General features: G+C 49.2%; 1 protein-coding gene across 1 annotated transcript; it reads right to left on the bottom strand.

Moving 5' to 3' along the window:
- Positions 1 to 3,614: 3,614 nt before the first annotated feature.
- On the bottom strand, positions 3,615 to 18,677 carry LOC119431239 (neprilysin-4-like). The gene is made up of 3 exons (XM_049657308.1): positions 17,767 to 18,677; positions 15,136 to 16,723; positions 3,615 to 4,012 (listed from the first exon to the last, which is right to left on the bottom strand). Exons 1-3 carry the CDS (start codon positions 18,035 to 18,037, stop codon positions 3,634 to 3,636), a joined length of 2,238 nt encoding a protein of 745 aa, XP_049513265.1. The 5' UTR covers positions 18,038 to 18,677; the 3' UTR covers positions 3,615 to 3,633.
- Positions 18,678 to 20,588: the final 1,911 nt, after the last annotated feature.

Below are 20,588 nucleotides of genomic sequence, written 5' to 3'. Positions count from 1 at the left end.
ACACACACACACACACACACACACACACACACACACACACACACACACACACAACACACACACACACACACACACACACACACACACAAAAACGGGGAGATATAATTGACTTCTGTGGTTTCCCGCAGCAAAACGACGATATCATTACGAGTCACATCGTAGTGGGCGACTCCGGATTACTATGAACCACCTGGGGTTCTTTAACGTGCACCCAATTGTGCACGGTGCACGGGCGTTTCTTGCAATTCGCTCCCACCGAAATATGGCCGCCGCGGCCGGGATCCGATCCCGCAACTTCCGGCTTATCACGAGTCGACGTTATAATTCAGTGCAGCACGAAGACCTCTCCCATCGATCTCCAATTACCGCTGTCGTGCTCCAGCTCACAGCTTGCTCCAGCTCACCGAGGGCTGATGGCTTCGTGCGCGCTGTGGTCAGCGGCAGCAGCAAGGGCAATTCGCTCGCTGCTGCTGCACATGGAGGAAGGAAAAAAGTATTTTTTACCTCCATGCTGCTGCAGATCTTTCGCACGCCATTAGCTTCACCGGTGAGTGTTCGCGGTCATATATAGAGTGAGAGGGAGAGAGAGAGATAAATGACCTTTATTGAAAAGTCCCTGCTGGGTTCGAAAGGGGAACGTAGAGGCCGGGAGGCTAGTCCCGTTAAGCTCCCCTTTGCGTTAGACGCAAGCCAGGCCTTGAACCGTATATCGGCGTCCTCCGCCAGCCGGACAGCCCAGAGCTGGTCTTCTGGGCATTCGCCTGAGCAGTATAGCCTCCCACTGCTCAGGGGTCTTTATTTTAGCAGTGGGGTTTATGCTGTGTCTGATATTCTTTGGAGCTGGTGGGTATGCTCATATTTTTTCCCTTAATAAATGTTTTTCCCCCTCCTCATCCTCCTCACATATAATGTGGTGGAGATCGGCACGTGGTGTATTGCATGTCTTACAGCGTGACGAGTATACTTGTGGGTGTATTCGGCGCACGAGTAGCGAGCTGTGTTCCGTTTTGCTTATGCGCGCGTAACGCCATGCTTGTTAATTTAGTTGGTAAGCGACTGCTTTAAAAGTTTTATACGGCGAATAAGTCTGCTATCCTTACTTGGTATATAACTGTCTAATAATTTGCTATTGCAGTCGATGCTGCTTCGCCTTTCGGACGAAACTGCGGCTTTATTTTTCCATTCCATCGCTCGTTGCGCTGACCTTATAGCCTCTTCTCAAGCTTCTTTGTGAGCCGGCTAACAAAGCTGAGTAATGTTTCGTATTATAATACATATGTGGAGACGGGATTCGCCGAGTGCGGTGACTCTGAGCAGAAAGGAAGTGGACCCTCGGCTCCGATATACGGGAGAAGGTAGCGAAGATATAGAGGGTGTTTCAGGGAACACTTTCAAAATTTATTTAAGGTTGCCTGTGGCAGATAGCACAATTCTAGTTAATGAGCTGGTCTACTCGAATAGGCGGACATTACTTGCACAAGAACTGGAAATGCTTAATCGAATAATTAACAAAAATCTACTAATTAATTTTTAACTAATTACCTGATGGCCCATATTGCAATTTACAAGTTGTAGCCGTGGAGTTCGCAAGGCGGGTTCACTTGGAACGAATTGTCGGGATGACACCAGTTTCTAGATATTAATTCCCGAACTTTGTGGAGAAATGCAATGGCGTTCCAGTTAATTTTGTGCTTCAATGCATAAAGCGACGTTTTGTTAAGAAACTAACTGGAACGCCAATGCATTTCTCCGCAAAGTTCGGGAATCAATATCTCAAAACTGGTGTCATCCCGAGAATTCGTTCCAAGTGAACCCGCCTTGCGAACTCCACGGCTACAACTTGTAAATTGCAATATGGGCCATCAGGTAATTAGTTAAAAATTAATTAGTAGATGTTTGTTAATTATTCGATTAAGCATTTCAATTTCTTGTGCAAGTAATGTCCGCCTCTTCGAGTAGACCAGCTCATGAACTAGAATTGTGCTATCTACCACAGGCAACCTTTAAGAATTTTTGAAAGTGTTCGCTGAAACACCCTGTATATATATATATATATATATATATATATATATATATATATATATATATATATATATATATATATATATATATATACGATTCCCTGTTTTGGAATAAACAGGTGAGAGTGTAGCGCTCGCCTTTCCTTTGCTTTCGTTGCTCTCACGATTATCTTTCATTTTCGAGTTATTACGCTACAAAGATCAATGTTAAGCAAATACCGTACTGTATAGCGAAGGAATGTCGTTCGCGACGGGGCTTGTCGACGCAACATGCGGAGAGCGTAGCTGGCCTCCTTGCCGGAGAGCTTTGCGATACTGCTAATTATCTCGGCTAGTATTAGAGACTCCGCCCCCCCCCCCTTTTTTTTTTAGGGGCGAAGCTCCTTATAGCGGCACCCGTTCGTCCCCGTCGTCGTAGTAGTAGTGCGTAACCAGTCTGAGAAAAATGAGAAAAAAAAATTCCGAAAGTTGTGTCCGTAGCGCGGAATCGAACCAGGGACCCCTCGCTTCTGAGTGCGCGGCGTTAGCCCACTACGCCACGAAGCGGACGTGGACACACGCACCACGATGGCAATAAATACCCAACATTAACGAAAGGCCGCGTTTCTAGCGCGTTTCTAACGCGCTTGTGCTAGCGCGTTACGGCCCGTGTAAGAAGCTGATGTAAGACGCTGTGGCCTCTCCGCCTTACCTTCAACGCGTTTCGAACGCGCTGCCCAAGGCGGTGGCAAGTCAAGTTCAAGTCGAGGATCGTTTATGAATACGGGGGGTATACTCTCTCAGCAGTCATGTGATGGCGTCGGCAAACGCGGTGCACGTTTCGGCATGTGTAAATGGCTGCGTAAGACGCTGTGGCCGCTCCCCCTTACTAGAGAGTACTGCACGTTTCTAACGCGTTTGTGCTAGCGTCCCCTTAAGCGGGAGATCCGATGATTCCCTCCGGAGCTTCGCCCACTCATCATCATTCACCCCGTGGATATGCTGTGATTTTTTCTTTTTCTTCAAAATTCGTTAGGTCGCTGAAACTTCAGCGAGAAAACTACATCGAAAAAAAAAAAAAACACGCGAGGGACAATGCGCCCAACTATCAAAAGCGAAGTTTACTGAAAGCGCGTTAGTATAAATGCCCGTAAATACACACGCTACAATTAAGGACCGGAATGACGCCACACTTTTCTAAAGATTAGCACCACGCAAGGCAACTTTTTTCCAACTTGTGTGATACGACAGATGGCCTCGCGAAGCATGTTTCACTTGCCTTCCGAATGTAGTATTCAGAATAGGTATTAGAATGGGTATTCATTCATGTGATGCTTTTAATAAAGTTCTCCGTTGATATTTCAGCGCCTTGTCCCCCATGTCTCATTTGCTTCCAGTGTAGTTCTCGCGCCGAAGTTTCGAGTATGCATTACCGACCCACCCATATATGCATACGGTTCTTGGAGTATTAGAACGCCCTTAAGACGGTCGTTTGCAGCTCCAAGTGCGTCACCAGAATTTACCGCGAGACCTGTTGGTAAGGAGGAGGAAAGGGGTGGGGAGGAGGGGAGCTTTAAAACGGCGCAATTCACTCCGAGGACTCGGCTACATACGTTTTCGCTCCGCTTTACTTTCACCAAAGATCGCAGCGACTGCCCGCGGGCGTCCAGGACGCCCTGTCGCATCGGAACGCGGTGGCGAATTCGGGCGACTGTTGGGCCATCCTGTTGCAGCGGTGTCCAGCGAACAGGGGGTCCGTCGCGCCGTCGTGGGCGTCGCCGCAAGCCAGAAGGCAGCGGCCCACGTGGAAGAGCTGGTCTCCGCTGAGGGCCTCGAAGCCCCGGAGACTCCGACCGCCGCCGCCGCCGGCGCCGCCGAAAGATGCCGCCGCCGCCGCCCTCTTGTACGCCCTGTACAGGGCGTGCGCCCCGACGGACACTCCGGGCCGAGAGCCGAGAGCCTGATGACCCCGGGACGTCGGCGCGTGGGCGTTGCTCCGGGAGGCCTGGCTCCTGCGACGATGTTCCGACAACGGCGTGACTGAAGTGACCACACCTACAAGCCTTAAGGGATTAAAGTTACCACAACTAGAGACAAAAAATAATTGGAACTTGGTTAGTGAATTATAAAACACCTGCAATAAAAAAAAAAAAAAAAAAGAAGGCCACTCTTATCGTGAGAGGAGGCTTTGTATAAGCCAGAAATTATTCAGTGCCCATTTCAGGCCGTAAAATGCGAGAGCAATGCTGGCAGCACTACGACGCCTCGATGCCAGCATTCGAAGGGACCTGCAACTACAAAAAAAAAAAAAAAAAGAAGGCGCGGACTCTGTACGCGCTGATTTGACTCGGTGACGATTCAGTTACGTGCTTTGTCTTGCGCGTTGTATTAGTGTGTCAGTTACGTGCTTCGTCTTTCGCGTTGTGCTAGCGTGTGCAGCGTAGTGCAGCTTCCATATGCACGACGGTTGCTCATGGTCATCGACGTTGGTATCGTGATGGAGGAGACGTGCCACCAGGCGTCAGCGTGGGTGCATCAACGCCTAAGGGCGCTTTAGCCACAAACACCAATAGACATATATATCAATGTGCAATAAACATTACACTACTTCTGTGAAGACACGTTCACTTTCGTGTTCTATACCGATTCCTATATAAGAGGGATCAACCACTTTTTTTTAAGGTTCCGAGCCCATGATTTTCAACCACTTTCACTGCATTGGAAAGTGCTGTTCAGGAGCTGACGCGACACACACGTCCAGTCTCTTCGAGGAGCGAAGTGTAACTGACGGTGGTCCGGAACAGACTATACCGTCAGCTGCACCACACACACGCGCGCGAAAACGAAAAACGGCTGCCCGGCGACGCTGCCTTGAAGTTCTCGCATCAGCTTGCCGCGCCATACGCGGTATCCTAGTAACTATGACATTGCGCAGCTGAGCTCGTGGCCGCCCATTCTGTCACGGACGCGGTGGCCACATTTCGATGGGGGCGATAAGAACGCTCGCGCGCTTAGATTTATGTGCACGTCAACGAACCCCAAGGGATCGAAGTTCATCCCCACTACACCGTAAAATAATTTACACCCATACAGGTGGAAAAGGGTGTAAATTAGTCAGCAACTCGCATACCTATACACCCTTTTTGGTTCTAAGGGGGTGAGTTAAGACTGACTTACACCCTTTCTCACGTTTAAGGGTGCAAATTATTTTGCAGTGTGCGGCGTGCGCGTCATAATGAGATCGCGATTTTAACAATTAGTAACCCAGAATATAATTTTTGAAGCCGAAAAATGATGAGCCATACTAAAGATGGTTTGATTACTTAATCATGTCGATTGTTTAATAATGGTTCGCTGACTCCGTTCTGCAGGGAAGCTGCGATGAGGCGCTCTGCTCTCGTATGGTCGCAGCAGGAAAGATCGGTGCCACAAACATTTTATTCATAAAATATTTACGTAACTGCGGTCGAAATTTCGGCTGCTGGTTCACTATAAGATGGTTCGCCTGATGCGGAAAAGTCCAAATAATCTACTCAAGTACTCGGCAAAATCGGTCAGCCCCAGTATTTACATTCTCCTGAAATCTGTTGGGACTTCAACTAGACGCAAATTAAAGATTGGGATATTATTGCTGTCGATACAACAATCGTAAACAAGCTGAAAAAAGTGGGTATTTTACGATAATGTCGTGTTGAAATCGGCAGATATGGAAGTTACTATATCAGTGTCCCATGCCGCCCAAAGCGTCGCTTGTATACATCGAGAGGTGTGGCGTTGATACTTGGTTGAACCTTACTTATTTAGCTTCTTGGAGAGCTCTATTGCTAAGTGCCATTATCTTACGGGAGATAAGCGGGTGGCATCAGGGGCGGATCCAGGTTTTTTCTGAGGGGGGGGGTCAGCTTCTGTCAATGATGATGATGATGATGATGATAGTAGCCTTTATCATTTACCGAAATTCACCGTTTCTGCTCACGATAAACCCGCGTTTTATACGGCTAGAGCAACACCTGTAGCCCGCCGTGGTGGCTCAGTCAGCTCAGGCGTTGCGCTGCTGAGCACGAGATCGCGCGATCGAATCCCGGCCGCGGCGGCCACATTTCGATAGAGGCTAAATGCAAAAACACCCGTGTGCTTGCGACGTGGTGCACGTTAAAGAACCCCAGGTGGTCAAAATTATTCCGGAGTCTTCCACTACGGCGTGCCTCATAATCAGAACTAGTTTTGGCACGTAAAACCCCAGAAAGAGGAAGAAGCCCTATAGCGAAGCCTGGTAACGGTTTCTCCGAGCTTATAGGAAAAGGACGTTACCCAATACAGCCATGTGCTTGGCGGCTGTGCCTGATAATACAGGTTGTTCAAAGCTAAGCTTTATGGTTTTCCTTAAAATTAGGCACTGGGAGGCACGCGAAGACCACCGGTGCAAATAAGTTATATGGCCAGGGGGGGCACAAAGTGAGATGATAATTATCGCTGTGAGCAGCCTAATTAACTAAAATTGAATAATTATTTTTGCCGACTGCAGTAAGTGGGTATGTTTGTATTGAAAACTTAGAGGCAGTCGTGTTTATACACAGTATCAGTCGGAAGAATTATTCTAGCGGGTTCGTGCTCCGAGATATCCGACTCCAAATTTCAATTGTACTGCGCAGAGTTATCGACTCGACGCGAGAGCGGTTTATGTTTGCGTTGCTGGGGAAGGGCGGCATTTTGAACATCTTTAGGGCATTGACATCTTGATGGGTGAAGTGTTGTCATGAGATTTGTGCATGACAACACCAAGTTAAAGCGGCAGTATGAAATATTCGTCAGCATAGCTAAAAAGGTTTCTGTTGTTGATGGTGCAGTTGTTGCTTTTGATTTCAATAAAACTTACAATACTTGGAAATCAGCAGTCACTTTATTTGCGTAGCCCAAACAAGGACCATGCCCGGTCGTCTAGTCACCATTACGCACGCGCACTGCCCTGCGGCTTCTCCGCTCGCGCCATTATCTCGGCATGGCAGCTGCCACCGTCTTTACAGGCTGCGCGGTCGCGTGTTACGACAGCGGTTACGGGTTCTTCGATTTTTTTTTCGCCAGCCGTGAGGGGAAGGGGGGCAGTTATTAGAGAGTTTTTAGATTAGGGGGACGCAAGCGTAAGGGCCCGCTAGCGCTTGGGGCCGCGGTACTGCGCTCGCGCAGACCGGTCTGCGCGTGCGCAGTACCGCGGCCCCAAGCGCTAGCGTGCCCCTACGCTTGCGTCCCCCTAATCTAAAACTCTCTATTATCTTGCTAATGCCTCCGCCGCGTTGTCAGACTAAACGCCGCACTCAACAGCCGCGTCACATCAGGGAGGAGCTTTGCGCCGATCCTCACTCTCTTGCATGCGTAATCATGCGAACGACAATTAAAATTTGGAGTTGGATATCTCGGAGCATAGACATGCTAGAAGAATTTTTCCAAGTGAAACTGTGTAGAAACACGACTGGCTCTAACTTTTGAATACAACATACACACTTACTGCAGTCAATAAAAGTTAATTATTCAATTTTAGTTAATTCGGCTGCTGACAGCAATAATTATCTCACTTGTGTCCCCCTGGCCACACAACTTATTTGCGCAGGTGGTCTTCACGTGCCTCCCAGTGCCTATTTTAAGAAATCCATAAAGCTTAATTTTCAATACCCGGTATATCTAGCCTGTATTGCTTCTTAAAATAAAGTTTTGGATGATCTGTCGCAGGTTCGTTATAAATGCGTAAGCATGGGTCCGTCTTTGGAGTTCTGTTGGACACCTTGATTGCCTTAAGAAGATTCTTTGTGATCGGCTGAGACACCTTCGTTTGCTTTGGAGGACTAACTTCCCTGTTCTCAAACAGCCCTCGACTCGAAGCTCTTCCTCCGGCCACCCACCTTCTTGAGCACAGCGCCGCCTCTCGAGTGATAAAGACGTGACAATTCTGAATTCCCGTGAATGATCATGAAGCTCAGTGAACACTTCTGTGGATGGATGGCGGTGCTATCTTCTCTCTTGAGTCAAAGTGTTGGTTGACTTGAAGAACGTTTTTGAATACGGGCGTAACGCTCCGCTCCAACGCGGCAACCACTACGCTGGTTGTTTACAATATGCGAATCACCGCGTATGAGAGAGAGAGAAATAACTTTATTTTGCCCAAAATGTGGTTAGAGGAGGGGGTAATGACTAGAAGCCTCACCCGTCCCCCCTTTAGACGGCGGCCGGCAGCCCCTGAGCCGCGGTGGCGTCTTCAGCCATTTGGACTACTCTTGCTTGAACATCCGGGTCCGAGCTGCGCAGCACGGGTCTCCCATTGCTCCTCATTTCTTATTATTAAACAGGGTTGTTGTGGTTTCGAACAGTTATTGTTATATTGTTTCTTTGGGCATGCCCAGATTATGTGTTGAAGATTTGCTTGGTTGTTACAATGTTTTACATATGTTTGTGTATACGTCTGGGTGATAGTGACTGAAGGCAATGGGTTGGGGAAAGTATTGGTTTGTATTAGCCGCCAAGCCACTGATTGCCACTTGCTTAATGAGCAATGTGCTGCCGGATATCTAGCCTGGCTAGTCTGTAATGATCAATGATTTCGCTAAAGGAAATCAGTGATCAATTGGAATTGATCATTGATTTACATCAATGATTTCCCTAAAGGAAATCATTGAAGGAAATCAACCGCGTATGAAGACTCACGACGTCACCTACAAGAAGAACGATGTGGCGTAGTAGCCGAGAGCGTGAGCCAGCGTCTTCATGTTTTGTTTCCACGCGATGTCATCCTTTTACACAAGGCGCGCATCTGCTCCTGTTTCTCTAACCACGCGATCCCATTCTAGGCCCGCGCGCTGGCGTTGGCCGCTGACGTCCCGCTCCCCCACTTCGCAGCCGCTGCTCGAGGCATCGCCCCGCTCCGCGAGAACGCCCACTCAGATTAACGTATCCGGCGGCTTTGACCCTACTATGCCTAATGTACGGCAATAAGACTGCGAAGTTACAATGAAAAACTTGTAGCGTACGAACGGTACTATATGCTTCTATTAGATGTTGTCAACGTGTAACTGTGCTACAGTTAAGAAAAAGTTGCCCATGTGTAGTTCTTAGTTTATCTGTTAGTTGTTATTATTTATACAGGGTTGAACACTCCGAAAAGTAATGTCAGTAATGTCGATTATAAAGAAACTATTGATCAGATCGGTACAACGCAATAAAATGTTTAAAAATAGGCTCCTCCTGCGTCGTTACATTGCTTCTAGCGAGATTTCCAACCATCGAAGGCGTCACTGACAGTAGGCCTCCTTAGGAATGTCCTTTATAGCCTTGGTGCAAGCCTCTTCGACTTTGACACCCCAACTGTTGCGAAATGTTGTCCTTTCATGGGAATTTTCAAGCGCAGAAAGAAGAAGCCTCGCGGGAGAGCCACGTCAGGACTGTAGGGCGGCTGGGGAACCAATGGCACGTCCCCTCTTTCAATTGGTCACCAAGAAGCGGGTCACGAGGAAGGCGGTGCAGGCTGCATGGTGCATTGTCATGGTGAAGTTTCCAATCGCCCCCGATATCAGGCCGGGTGCGATGAATCCTTCGTTTGAGTCGCTTGAGCACTTTTGACCTTTGACTTGCTAATATGGCCTTCTTGGGGCGAGGGGACGCCGAGCTGTGCCACTTGGCACTTAGCCTTTTTGTTTTGGGGTCGTATTCAAACACCTAAGTCTTGTTACCTGTGATGACATTGTGCAAAACGTGGGGGTCACTTTCGCACAAGTTCCAAACCTCCTGGCACGTTTCAACTCGGTTCGATTGTTGGTCGTCCATTCACATTTTGCGCGAGATCTTCGCGCACACTTTTCGAATCTTAAAATTATTCGTCAAAATCTTGTGAACGGTACTTTTTGGAATGTTTACGGTCTGTGCCACTGCGTGCCGCAGCTAAACGTCGCCTCCCTTCCCTCCCCCTCCCCCACGGCCTCTCGCTCGTTGGAAGAAGGCGCGTTTGCTCTACATACATGGTGATTGTGAAGGAGAACAGAGACGCCTACTTCTGCAGCCCTTAAGCGAGCACGGCGCAGAACGCGCGTTTGTTCTCCGCCGTGCGTTCACTCCCCGTGAAAGACGCGCCCCTCGCGCCCTTTCACTCGCACATACAGCGTTCGGCGCGCGGCGACGATTTCTTCTCCAAATGACGTCATACGGAACCTCACGGCGACGGCGACGGCGACGCCGACGGCAGAAATCTGCTTTTGAGTGTCCATATAATTGCTATCGCAATAAAATGCCAGGCCTGCGCGGCACACGCAGCACAGTCAGAGCGTAAGCTAGAGGAGCGTTTCGACAGTACTACCTAGTAATTTGAGTGAATGCGTCAGGAACGCGTTTGGGACGCCGTCGCGCGTGCAAGCCGACGCGTTCCATCGCCGATGGCTAATGCCGTTCGGCCCAGCCAAGCGGCTGACAACGCAACTACGGCTGTCACATTCGCTCCCACTGCAACGCGCCCGACGCGGCCTGCTTGGGACTCCGTCGCGCGTGCAAGCCGACGCGTTCCATCGCCGGCGGCATCATCGCGACCCGAAACGGCTATTGGAATGAGCCCATAACAGCTTACGCTGTAAAACCTTGTCCTTACTCTCCAGACGGTCGCAGACGACTGAGCGACCGCGCGTGCGTAAGCTAACTTCCCCCTACACCAATCCCAACTGGTCTTAGCGCGCTGCGACGTATAGTCGCTTCACAATATAACCATGACATTACTTTTCGGACAAACCCTATATATTAACACTTCAGCAAGTGATCTCCTTCATCAAGCAGGTTGGTCGCGGAACCCATGACAGCCAATGAGGCAACCGATGACACCCCAAGGGGCAACTAAGTTGATCAGGCGCGAAGGCACTCGCGCGGACGTCGGCGTGTTTGGCAAAAGGGACGTCTCCTCGTTCATTCGACGCCATCGACGGGACGAGTAAGGCACCGCCGGCGCCAGGAGGTCGAGGTGTTCATGAGAAAAATAACTACGGGAACTTCGCAACACCCACACCCCGACGGAATACAACTAAGCTTGTGAGCGAGCTAGCTTTACTTCCACATGGCTGATATCACTGGTACTCGCGAATAATACTTTTGAAGAATGCTAGTGGCCATATTTTTTTTTGCGACAGGGCCGTCCCGCTGTCACCGAGGGGCCGATGCGGAAATCTGAGGGGGGGGTCAGGACATCCGGACATCCCCCCTGGATCCGCGCCTGGGTATACCTCGATAGCAGCGCCACCGTTCAAGGTGGAGACACCCTTCGACACGACAGCTTCTTTCTCGCGTCTACCGGACCCTTGTGCGCATGCGTGAGTTGCGCGAGATAAATCTAGGGACTTTTGCTAGGACCCTACTTCTGCTTCTCGAAATCTGCCATTGCTTACGTACTATACGGAGGATGATGTGCTTAGCTCAGTTTGCCGCCCTGATTAAATAGGAGTGTGCGAATACTCATTTTTGAGACCGAATCGAATACGAATCGAATAATGCCAGAAGCGAATCGAATCGAATACCTAATGGTTTTTGAATACTTTTAGAATAATGAATAGCCGTTATCACAATTAATGTGGAACGGTGTTCACATCCTAGTATCCTTGAAGTTAGCAAGTCTCTGTCATTGCGTAGTACGTTATGAAGAGTTGTTTATTAAAAGCACAAATGGAACATTAGGAGCAAACAAAGTACTTCCACCTATAAGCGACGTATAGCGTGCTCTACTACGCAGGTTCCCATGTTTCGTGTTTATACTATGCCCACGGGGGTGAAAATTTACTGTACTTTTGCTCCAATTTTATGCTTAATTAGGTGCAGTTGACGTTTCGAAGTATTCGAAAAGTATTCGAAAAATATCCTCATTTACGAATCGTGACTATTGGATGTGAAGACCGAATCGAATAGGACACTATTCGATTCTTTATTCGAAAGTTTCAAATATTCGCACACCCCTATCATTAAAGCGAATGTTACAGCGAGCCCGGAAGATTTGCTCTAATCAGGATGCCCAGAATACGGCCGCGAACTCTCCGAGTGCGGATACAGCGAAAGCTTAATTCCTTAAGGCCTTGGCGCGTGTTTCGGAAACTTATGAAGTATAACGTGGCGCATGTTAACGCCTGCAAGTTGCACCATGAACTGGTGCACGTGAAGGACAGGCTGCAGAAGGAAATATTTTTTAGGCCTCGTACACGTAATACCCTGCGCGAACTGCGACTATGCTTACATCGACAAAAAGAGGAAATTTCGAAGAGTGCCTGAAGCAACATGCGTATGACGTAAAAACGAAAAAAAAAATGGCGCTTGCGACGTACTCGCGGAGCACGTGGCAGCCTCTAATCATGACAATGACGTCATTGAAGAAGGCCTTCATTATCTCCGAAAAAGAAACTGGATATCACGGCAGTATAGCGGGTCGCTTCCTATCCAAGGTAAAGAAAAACGCTGTATCGCAATTAACGATGGCATTCTTCAGCCTACGTACGCAAGATGCCTACGCCGGGTACTAAAACTTGCCTAAGCTCGCTGTTTTGAGCAGTTACAGATGAGTAGGAGCTTTAATTAGTCATATAACATGTTCTTGTCAATGTTTTTTTGTTTTACCTTCTAATTACAGGTTTTAAATCTGAGGTCTGCAATCAAGTATATAGCGAGTATCATTAGGAACAGCTGAATTTTCTCTGGGTGCATCAGCCTGTGCAACTGAGCTCCCTGAATCGTGAAGTGAAGAATGTGTCATAACAGACAGTCAGAATATGTGTATTAGAAGTATTTTGATCATGCAGTGGCATGTTATTGATTTGTTTTATTAAACATTCTTTGAAACCTTTGACCACTTGAGCTATTCATTCGTGTGATTAAATATGCTTTATCTTAAGCATGGTCCTAAGATCTCTTATCACTTTTGTGGCCTTGCCAATATTTCAATGTTGTTACGATGGGCTGTAAGATTTAGGCCATAGGTATTGGTGCTGTTGGTATGGCCACGATTTTATTCAATAATGCAAGAATTGGGAAATTTCCATTCCTTTGTCCATTTTATAGGTGTCAGGAGACACCCGATTCATTTGTAATTAATTTAATAACAGGGTATTTTGTGTTTCCAAATCCTTGTATGTCAAACATCCGTATAAGAAAAACTCCCGTGATAGTGTGCTGAGGAGCTATTTCCGTAATTGTCCACCTATAGTGGACATGTCCATTTCGTCTGCTGTTGGCTGGGCTGCAGGGTGCGCCTTTAGCAGGGGCCACGCGTCATAGCCAATCAGCACGTCAGCAGCAGACGAAATGGACATGTCCACTAGGTGGACAATTACAGAATACCTCCCCTGGACTCCTATTCCATCTGGAAACCTCTATCAGTATTTACAAGGTAAAAGGATCTTGGGTCTCATAGATAATCGCTTATAAAGGGTGTCCCAGCCAACGTTAGATGAGCGGCTCAAAGAAAACAATAAGATTTAAAAAACACGGTCCAAGATACAATTTTCAGACCCACCGTGTTGGGTCGTCAGACCTCTGACGACCGAACGCCATCGGTCTTATTATTGTAATTTGCGCCGTGTTCTTCTTAAATAATTTTTTGGGGTCGAGTAGCTTCGCTAACGTTAGCTGGGACACGCGGTATGCAGTGTATGCCGGTTCTCGCCAGATTACTGACGCTTAACAGCATTTCATTGGACAATTGATATCGGAGGGAGACCATCTGGATTTCGATGATGTGAGTGAATTTTTGCTGCCAGAGAATATTTAAAATGCCGTCATCATTGTGCTTGTGTTTCCTCTGATACTCTTGTTCCCACTGTGATTTGACTTGTTTAGTAAAGATTGCGGTCATCTTTGCAACTACTCCCTCTCCCAATGAACAAGCATTGCTTTTCAATTCATTCTTGAGGTGTTTACGGTTGCACAAATATTAAGCAAGTGCTGACTAGAAATTGTGCCATTACTTTTTAAAGAGCTTTGAAATGACTTGCATATGTCACTTTGGGGTCCTAAAATACTCGTTACTCACCAACATTTACGGCTACGTTAGCTAAATAACTGACTAGAAGGTGTCATAACTTCGTCTCCCAGAATCTGTACCAATAAAGAAGCGTTTTTAAAACGACTACAAAACGTTTTGCAAAACTTCTTGTATCTTGCAGAGTGTCATATTTCAAATTTCGCGGTTCATTAGACGGTATTGACGACGGCTACAGGACGCCTTAAGACTTCCGACAAAGTTGTGACAAGACGGGCATAAGACGCCTTAACAATCTTGTGAAAACGTCTGGACGTCTTGTATATCCTATAAGGTGATCGGCAAGACGTCTTGCTAATCTAGTCAAGACGTGTTGGTTTGAAAACACTCGAATATACGGTGTCGCCACCCTGAAAGCCGGGCTATCAGGCATCCTACCGAATTCTATCAAACTCGGCCACTTCGCGTCATCTGACGGAGTGCGCTGCAGTTAAGTTAAATGGTACTTGGCGGCGGCATGGCAGAGGGGGCCAACGACACAGGCATTCACATTCCACGCCGTTTCAACTAATTATACTGCTTTTAAGTGAAGCTGTATAGGCTCACAAGTTTCGGCAGTGGTGGTGGTGTCACGCTGAAAAGTGGGCCGATCCTGGCGATAATGCAGAACGGGTCCAAACTCAATGGCACATACCAGGGACAAGAAAGAGAGAAACGAAGAGAGAAAGAGAAATAAGAAGAGAGGAAGAGAGAAAGAAAGTAAGAGAGAAAGAGAGGAATTTCTAAGAGAGAGAGAGAGAGAGAGAAAGAAAAAGAGAGAGAAGGAGAGAGACCGCGACATGTCGTGAACTTTACGTTACCCTGACGAAGGTCAGATACACGCACGCCAAGCTTCGCTTACCCCCTTTTCTCGACAGGGGAAGGGCTGGTGATTTTTTAATATAATCTTAATTGCAACTATTGTTACGTGTTTTCGGCACGAAGAGGTATCATTTGACACCATTTTCATGTTGATCCGACATCTACAAATCCCCTAACGCCGACCGTATTTTTCTGGAAGTGGTTACAAGATAGCCAGATCCTAGATACGCCTTATCTGTGTGAAGTCAGCAAGACTTCGTTTTGAAAAAGTGTGAATCAACCAAAGGAGTCACTCACAATTTACGCGGGCCTTCCCTGAGATTGTCGCAGCGGTACTTCTTCTGGAACAGCCGCCGGTGTTTCTTGGACCACGGAATCGGCGAACCACGGCCATCGTCCATCATGTCGGCACCGCCGAAGGCCCGCATAATGGCCTCCACCAGCAGCGAGCCCAGGAGGCCGTAGTTGAGTTCAGGCGCCCCGCGGTAATTGAACAGAGGCCACACCAGGGCGACGGCCGGTACGCTCACCTCGTTCGGCGCGCCGTACGTGATCCCCGGCGCGTCGTTGGCGAAGTCGAACTCCTCGGGTTTAGTGACGTCGCTGCGCAAAGCGGTGAAAAAAGCGCGCATTCTAGCCTCACGCGCTCCCAGGTAGTCTCTGACGAAAACGCCCGTGGAATCTGGGTGACGGCTGTAGAACTTGTCAACGCCTTTCCATTTACTGAGACCGTCCGGATAGCCGATCCTCCACTTGATGCTTCCGACCTTCTTTTCGAGCTTGACCCTAGTCTTCGCCGGCAGCCAGGAGGAACGCCTGATGTTCTTTTGAACTTCGATCGTGATGGAATCAACCATCTTGCTCACCTCTTGCAGCCTACTTTCATTGACAAACTTGAAGAGGTACGCGGCCATGATGGCGTGCTTGTATTCGCCGTAGGCCTGGTCGTAGCAGTACGTCTTGGCGTCGTCGACTTCTCCTTCGCTCGAATGCCGCGGCACCAGACGGGCGACCTCAGCGACGTGTCGGGCAACGTGCCAACTGAGGTAGACCGATCGCTGACCGCCGTCCAAGACGCTAGCAGCGGCTAGGAAGAAGCGGGCCGCGTTCGAGCTGTTGATGTCCAAGTCGTAGGCGCCCGCGCTTAACACGTGTCGCGAGTGGACGTCCAGGTAACGCCTCCAGGTGGCCTCCATCGCCTCGTCGGTTTTTTCGTCCGCGTGGCTCGTTTCCTGAACGCGGTCTTCGATGGCTCTCACCGCGTCCGCGAGGTCGGCTATTCGCCGCTGACCCACGCCACTCAGGGAGAGGACTTTCTCGACGAACCTTTCAAAATCCGCGCGGTGCAAGGCGACCTTCCGCGCCTTCCACTCTTCGAAGGCCGGGCTGGCCACCACGCGTACGAACCTCTTGTTCCGACTCAGCCACGGGAAGAACTGGACTTCGAGGGCGAAAAAGACCTGCAGGTCGTAGCGCGTCAGCAGTTCCAGCGCCTTTCCCACGAGGTCGACGTCGTCGACGTGCCGGAACTTGAGGTGGTTCTGTTCCAGAAAAGTGACCAGCGCCCTGGCGTTGGCGGCAACCGTCGGGCCTTCGTGCGCGCGGCTCGTCTTCAGACAGCTGCGGTAAAAGGCCACCGCCCTAGCCTCGGAGTCGTGGCTCGGCTTCGTCTGTCGACGCGTCGAGGAACGCCCGGCGATGCCCAGGAAGTGCGTCTTGATGGCCATCGTGGTGTTGGCGGCGACGTACTCCTCGAGCGGGCGGCCGACGGCTCCGACGTAACCGCCGCAGACGTACGCGTGCAAGTCGAGGCAGGCGTTCACCGCGGGGTTGACGGTGCGCGTCAGCAGCCACGAGGCATAGTTGGTGTCTTCGTCGGCGTATGCTATAAACAAAAAGAAATGAAAATCAAAGGGATGACTGAATGCCCTCGATTTTCGGTATACGAGTTCATAGGCAGTGTACTTAGGAAAGCCGTCACCTTGTGATGCACAGAATTAGAACTGCCAATTAGATCGGCACCAAGAGGGCTAGTAAACTAGGTAACACTAGAATACGGCGTTACATCAAATTTGAGTAAGTCGGAAATTTTTTATTGGTTGAGTGATTTATCCCAAATCATAGCGGGAACGGGAAATGCGATTCGCGAGTCAGCCGTCGTAGTGTTTCTTCATTAAACTGCTTCGCAGGCTCGCTCGTTTATACGGGAGTCCGACAACCACTTCCCAACTACTTGAAGCAGCTCGGTTGTGTTAAGTTCGATGAAACTCCCTCATGCGCGACAATTTGGCCTCCGACAAACAAATCCTTCGCGTTTCTCAGATCGTTTTGTAGACTCCGCCTGCCTCATTAGGGCCTGGGAGCGAGTTAGTTGCGCTAGCGCTTGTCCGTGTTTGTCCTAGTCGTGCCCATTTTCGCCCTTCAATTCTACTCATTATGCCACTGAACAGCGGCTCTCTATAGCACTGTATCATTGAGTTGTAAAGAAACAAAAGCGTATATAATATCACAGCAATCTCAAGATTCAAGATACAAGGTACAAATAATGTGTTCGTCGCGTCGCGAACGCCGACCGACGTTGAGAACGGACACAGACGCAAGCACGGAGCGGGAGAACGTTGCAATGTATTTAGCAATGCAAGGGAATATATGCATATAGGGTGGTAGTTGATGACGCCAGGCACGCCTCGCTAGGTGGGCCACTAGGGGCGTCCTACGCATTCTGAAACCAAACTGACATATATATTCACGACACCGCAATGCGGTTGGCAGGATCATGCGGCTTTCGTTGAACTCTCGCACAATGACTCAATTTAAGCTTTACATAAGCCCTCCAACATAACGATTCTTGTTTCAACAAGACAGAAACGACTCGGGGACGCGCACACGCATGACGAGTCGCAGCTATTTACAGTGCGCTTATTATACCTGGTCGAGGCGACGTCGTCGTCGGCTGTGCAGGCACGGCCGCGTTGTCCAGCATCAGGTCGGGTTGTCGCAGCACCGCGGTCATGTCGGACTCGTGTCCGTACGCGCCCTCGCTGTTGACCAGCGAGACGGCGATGATGCCGACGAGCAGCAGGGCGGCGGTGATGAACACCCACAGCATGGGCTTCTGCGGCGGACCACCCACGCTGCCGTCCAGGCTCTTCTCGCTCATCTTCAGGCTGCGCTCCGAGTCGTGCCTCGCAAGCGACATGGCAGTTCGATCGCTTTCGACAGAGGCAAAAAGAAAACGAGATTACAGCTAAGAGGCGCACCGAACGTATAGATGCAGTAGATCTATAGAGCCGAGATCTGATGCGCCTGTTCTGCTCGGAGAGCCTCGCGCCGCGCTGGCAATGACGATGATGATCAGCTCGAACCATGGCGCATATCCGCTAATAGGGGATCGACGAAGAATGGATGTGCATGGGCGGGGGGTGGCTTGTCCTAGCTTGTCCTAGCTGGCACGATCCATGCCGTGAAGTTGAACCTTAGGTCTCGGTGTTGGGACGTCTGCGCCTGTCACGGCAGACTTGCTGCCGTGAGAGCAAAGCCACCACCAGCATTGTGGTGTCTCTTCTTTCCTTTGTGCTTGCGTCTCATTTTTTTTACAGTGAGGCTGTTAGCCTCTCGGTGGTCGGCATTTTTCGTGTCCGCATCAGTCAGCAAAAAAATGTGGGCCGATCCCGGCGGCAGTGCAGGCCAGAAGCACGTGACTCGTGCCCTCGTAAGGCAGCTCGAGGCTTCACACACTCGGCAAAGTGAAGCAAACAGTGCGTACATTCTTTGGAATCACGCATACAACGTACAGAACAGCATACGTTTTAATAAAGAACAAGTACAAAACAAGCATCCGAACCAGATAATTGATGATAAGGCGCTCCCGGCAATGCGAAACCCGTAGGAATACCGGCAAAGAATACCGTTGCGCAAGCTGCAGCGTCGACGGCAGCGGTGGCGTGCTGTGAAAATTACGATTACTCCCGTTACAACCATTAGTCTAACATAGCACAACTACCGTTACTCTAAAGCCATAAAGCAATGCATACCCCCCTCAGAAGTTGTAGTGGTGGTTTTCAACATGCAGCTTCGCACGGTGTTGGGACGTCTGCACCTGTCACGGAAGAACTGACGTGCATGCGTAAGGAGAGAGAGAAAGGGACAGAAGAAAGAAAGAAGGAAAGAGCCGGAACAGCATGTAGGTAAACCAGACGAGCGTTTGCTACCCTGCATAAGGAGTAAGAAAAAGAGGCGAATGTAAACAGGAAAATAGGGACAGAGTGAACACAGCGTGCACGCGTGAGAATGCACAGAAGTGTAGATAGCTCGCAACTACGTCATGGCCACGAATTCTGGGATACCAGTCCGCCATTACGGAATGCCACACGCAGCTCGGCTGCAGCGTTCGAGCGCAAAGTTGTTTCTACGGTCGTTCTCGTCGGCTCCGGTTCCCTGCGCAGTATTTGGGTGCTCGCACCGCAGCAAAACGACGACGAGATGGGAATGGGAGAACACAAACCGCTTACGCCTGCCAACGGTCGTAAACAATCAGTGCGAGCGCACGAAAACGCTTAGAGCGAGGCAAGCCGATCTCTACACCGACAGTGCCGATATCCGAATGTGCGGCGCCCACTTCGTGTAAGGTGAGCTCGAAAACGCTTTTTTGCTTATTGAAAATCGGAGACACGGCGCAAGAACAGCACAATTTAACTATTTACATTCGTAGTTAGGTCATCTATAAGCTGTGGGAGGAGACGAGTCCAGATTGGGCGCCGATCTGGGATAAAAGCGCGCGTCATGAAGGCCCTGCGGGCTACGATCATGCGAAAAGACGACGCATGGAGAAAAAAAGAAAAGAAAAAATCGGCAACATGTTACACTCCTGCAACACGTGAAGGCGAAAGCCTGCTGCACACGTGGTAGTGCATTAAGTTATACGATCGGCGGGGTCAGACTTCTTGCAAGACACAACGAGCCGTAGTGTGAAGTAAACGTATTGCGTTGTACGTCGACCTCCTCAACGACACATGCGAGCACCTAATGCACTACTTAAATCTCCTTCGGTCTTTATTTCTTCCTTTCTTTCCTTCGTTCCTTCTTCTTTCTTAGTTTCATTTCTTTGTTCTTTCCTTCGTCCTTTCTTTCAGTTCTTTCTTGTTCTTTCTTTCATTCATTCATTCATATTCAGCCACTGCCACGATCTTCCTCCGTGTCCGAGGCTGATGCAGCGGGAATCGGCGACGCAGCGGAAGGCTGCAGCACCCACCGAACGACGGCGTTACGCTTACCTCCCCAAGCAGAATTACTTTCCTGGTCCCGTTTCGCTGAAAGGCTCGTGAATCTTGATCCACCTCTTGTAAAGTAATTGTGCAACTCAAGGGATTTCAACGTCTTCATTTCATCCACGCAGTGTTAGGAAGCTGAAGGAGTAGACAAGATAGTGGACAATGTCCCCCGTGCATCCCTTCAGGTAAAACATTGACGTCCATCGTGTCGGTGTCCGGTCGCAGCGTGAATGGGTCGACACCGCTGTACGTTCACGCCTTTTCTTCGTATCGAGCGCGCGCCGACCCGATTAACTGAGAGGTTCTACACCGCAATAAACGGCTCTCCTTTAGGAGCTGGCGGCATCTCCCCCCTCCACCTTTAAAAAAATTCCAAAAATCAACAACCAAACCAGGTGAACGACGCTGCACATGTAGAATGAAGCAACAATTGTGCTGTGTCTTCTGACATACTGTTTAGTCATAAGCCTGCTATGGTTT

Source organism: Dermacentor silvarum, chromosome 10, assembly GCF_013339745.2.
Source record: "Dermacentor silvarum isolate Dsil-2018 chromosome 10, BIME_Dsil_1.4, whole genome shotgun sequence".
NCBI classification, from domain to species: domain Eukaryota; kingdom Metazoa; phylum Arthropoda; class Arachnida; order Ixodida; family Ixodidae; genus Dermacentor; species Dermacentor silvarum.
This window is presented reverse-complemented; position numbering and strand designations above follow the sequence as displayed.

Excerpts from the sequence above, each read along its gene's own strand:
- LOC119431239 (XM_049657308.1), bottom strand. The coding sequence starts at position 18,037 with ATGTCGCTTGCGAGGCACGACTCGGAGCGCAGCCTGAAGATGAGCGAG. Across the intron at positions 16,724-17,766 it reads GACGACGTCGCCTCGACCAG|CATACGCCGACGAAGACACC; the intron begins GTATAATAAGCG and ends TTTTGTTTATAG. Across the intron at positions 4,013-15,135 it reads AGGGAAGGCCCGCGTAAATT|GAGCCAGGCCTCCCGGAGCA; the intron begins GTGAGTGACTCC and ends ACATCGTCGCAG.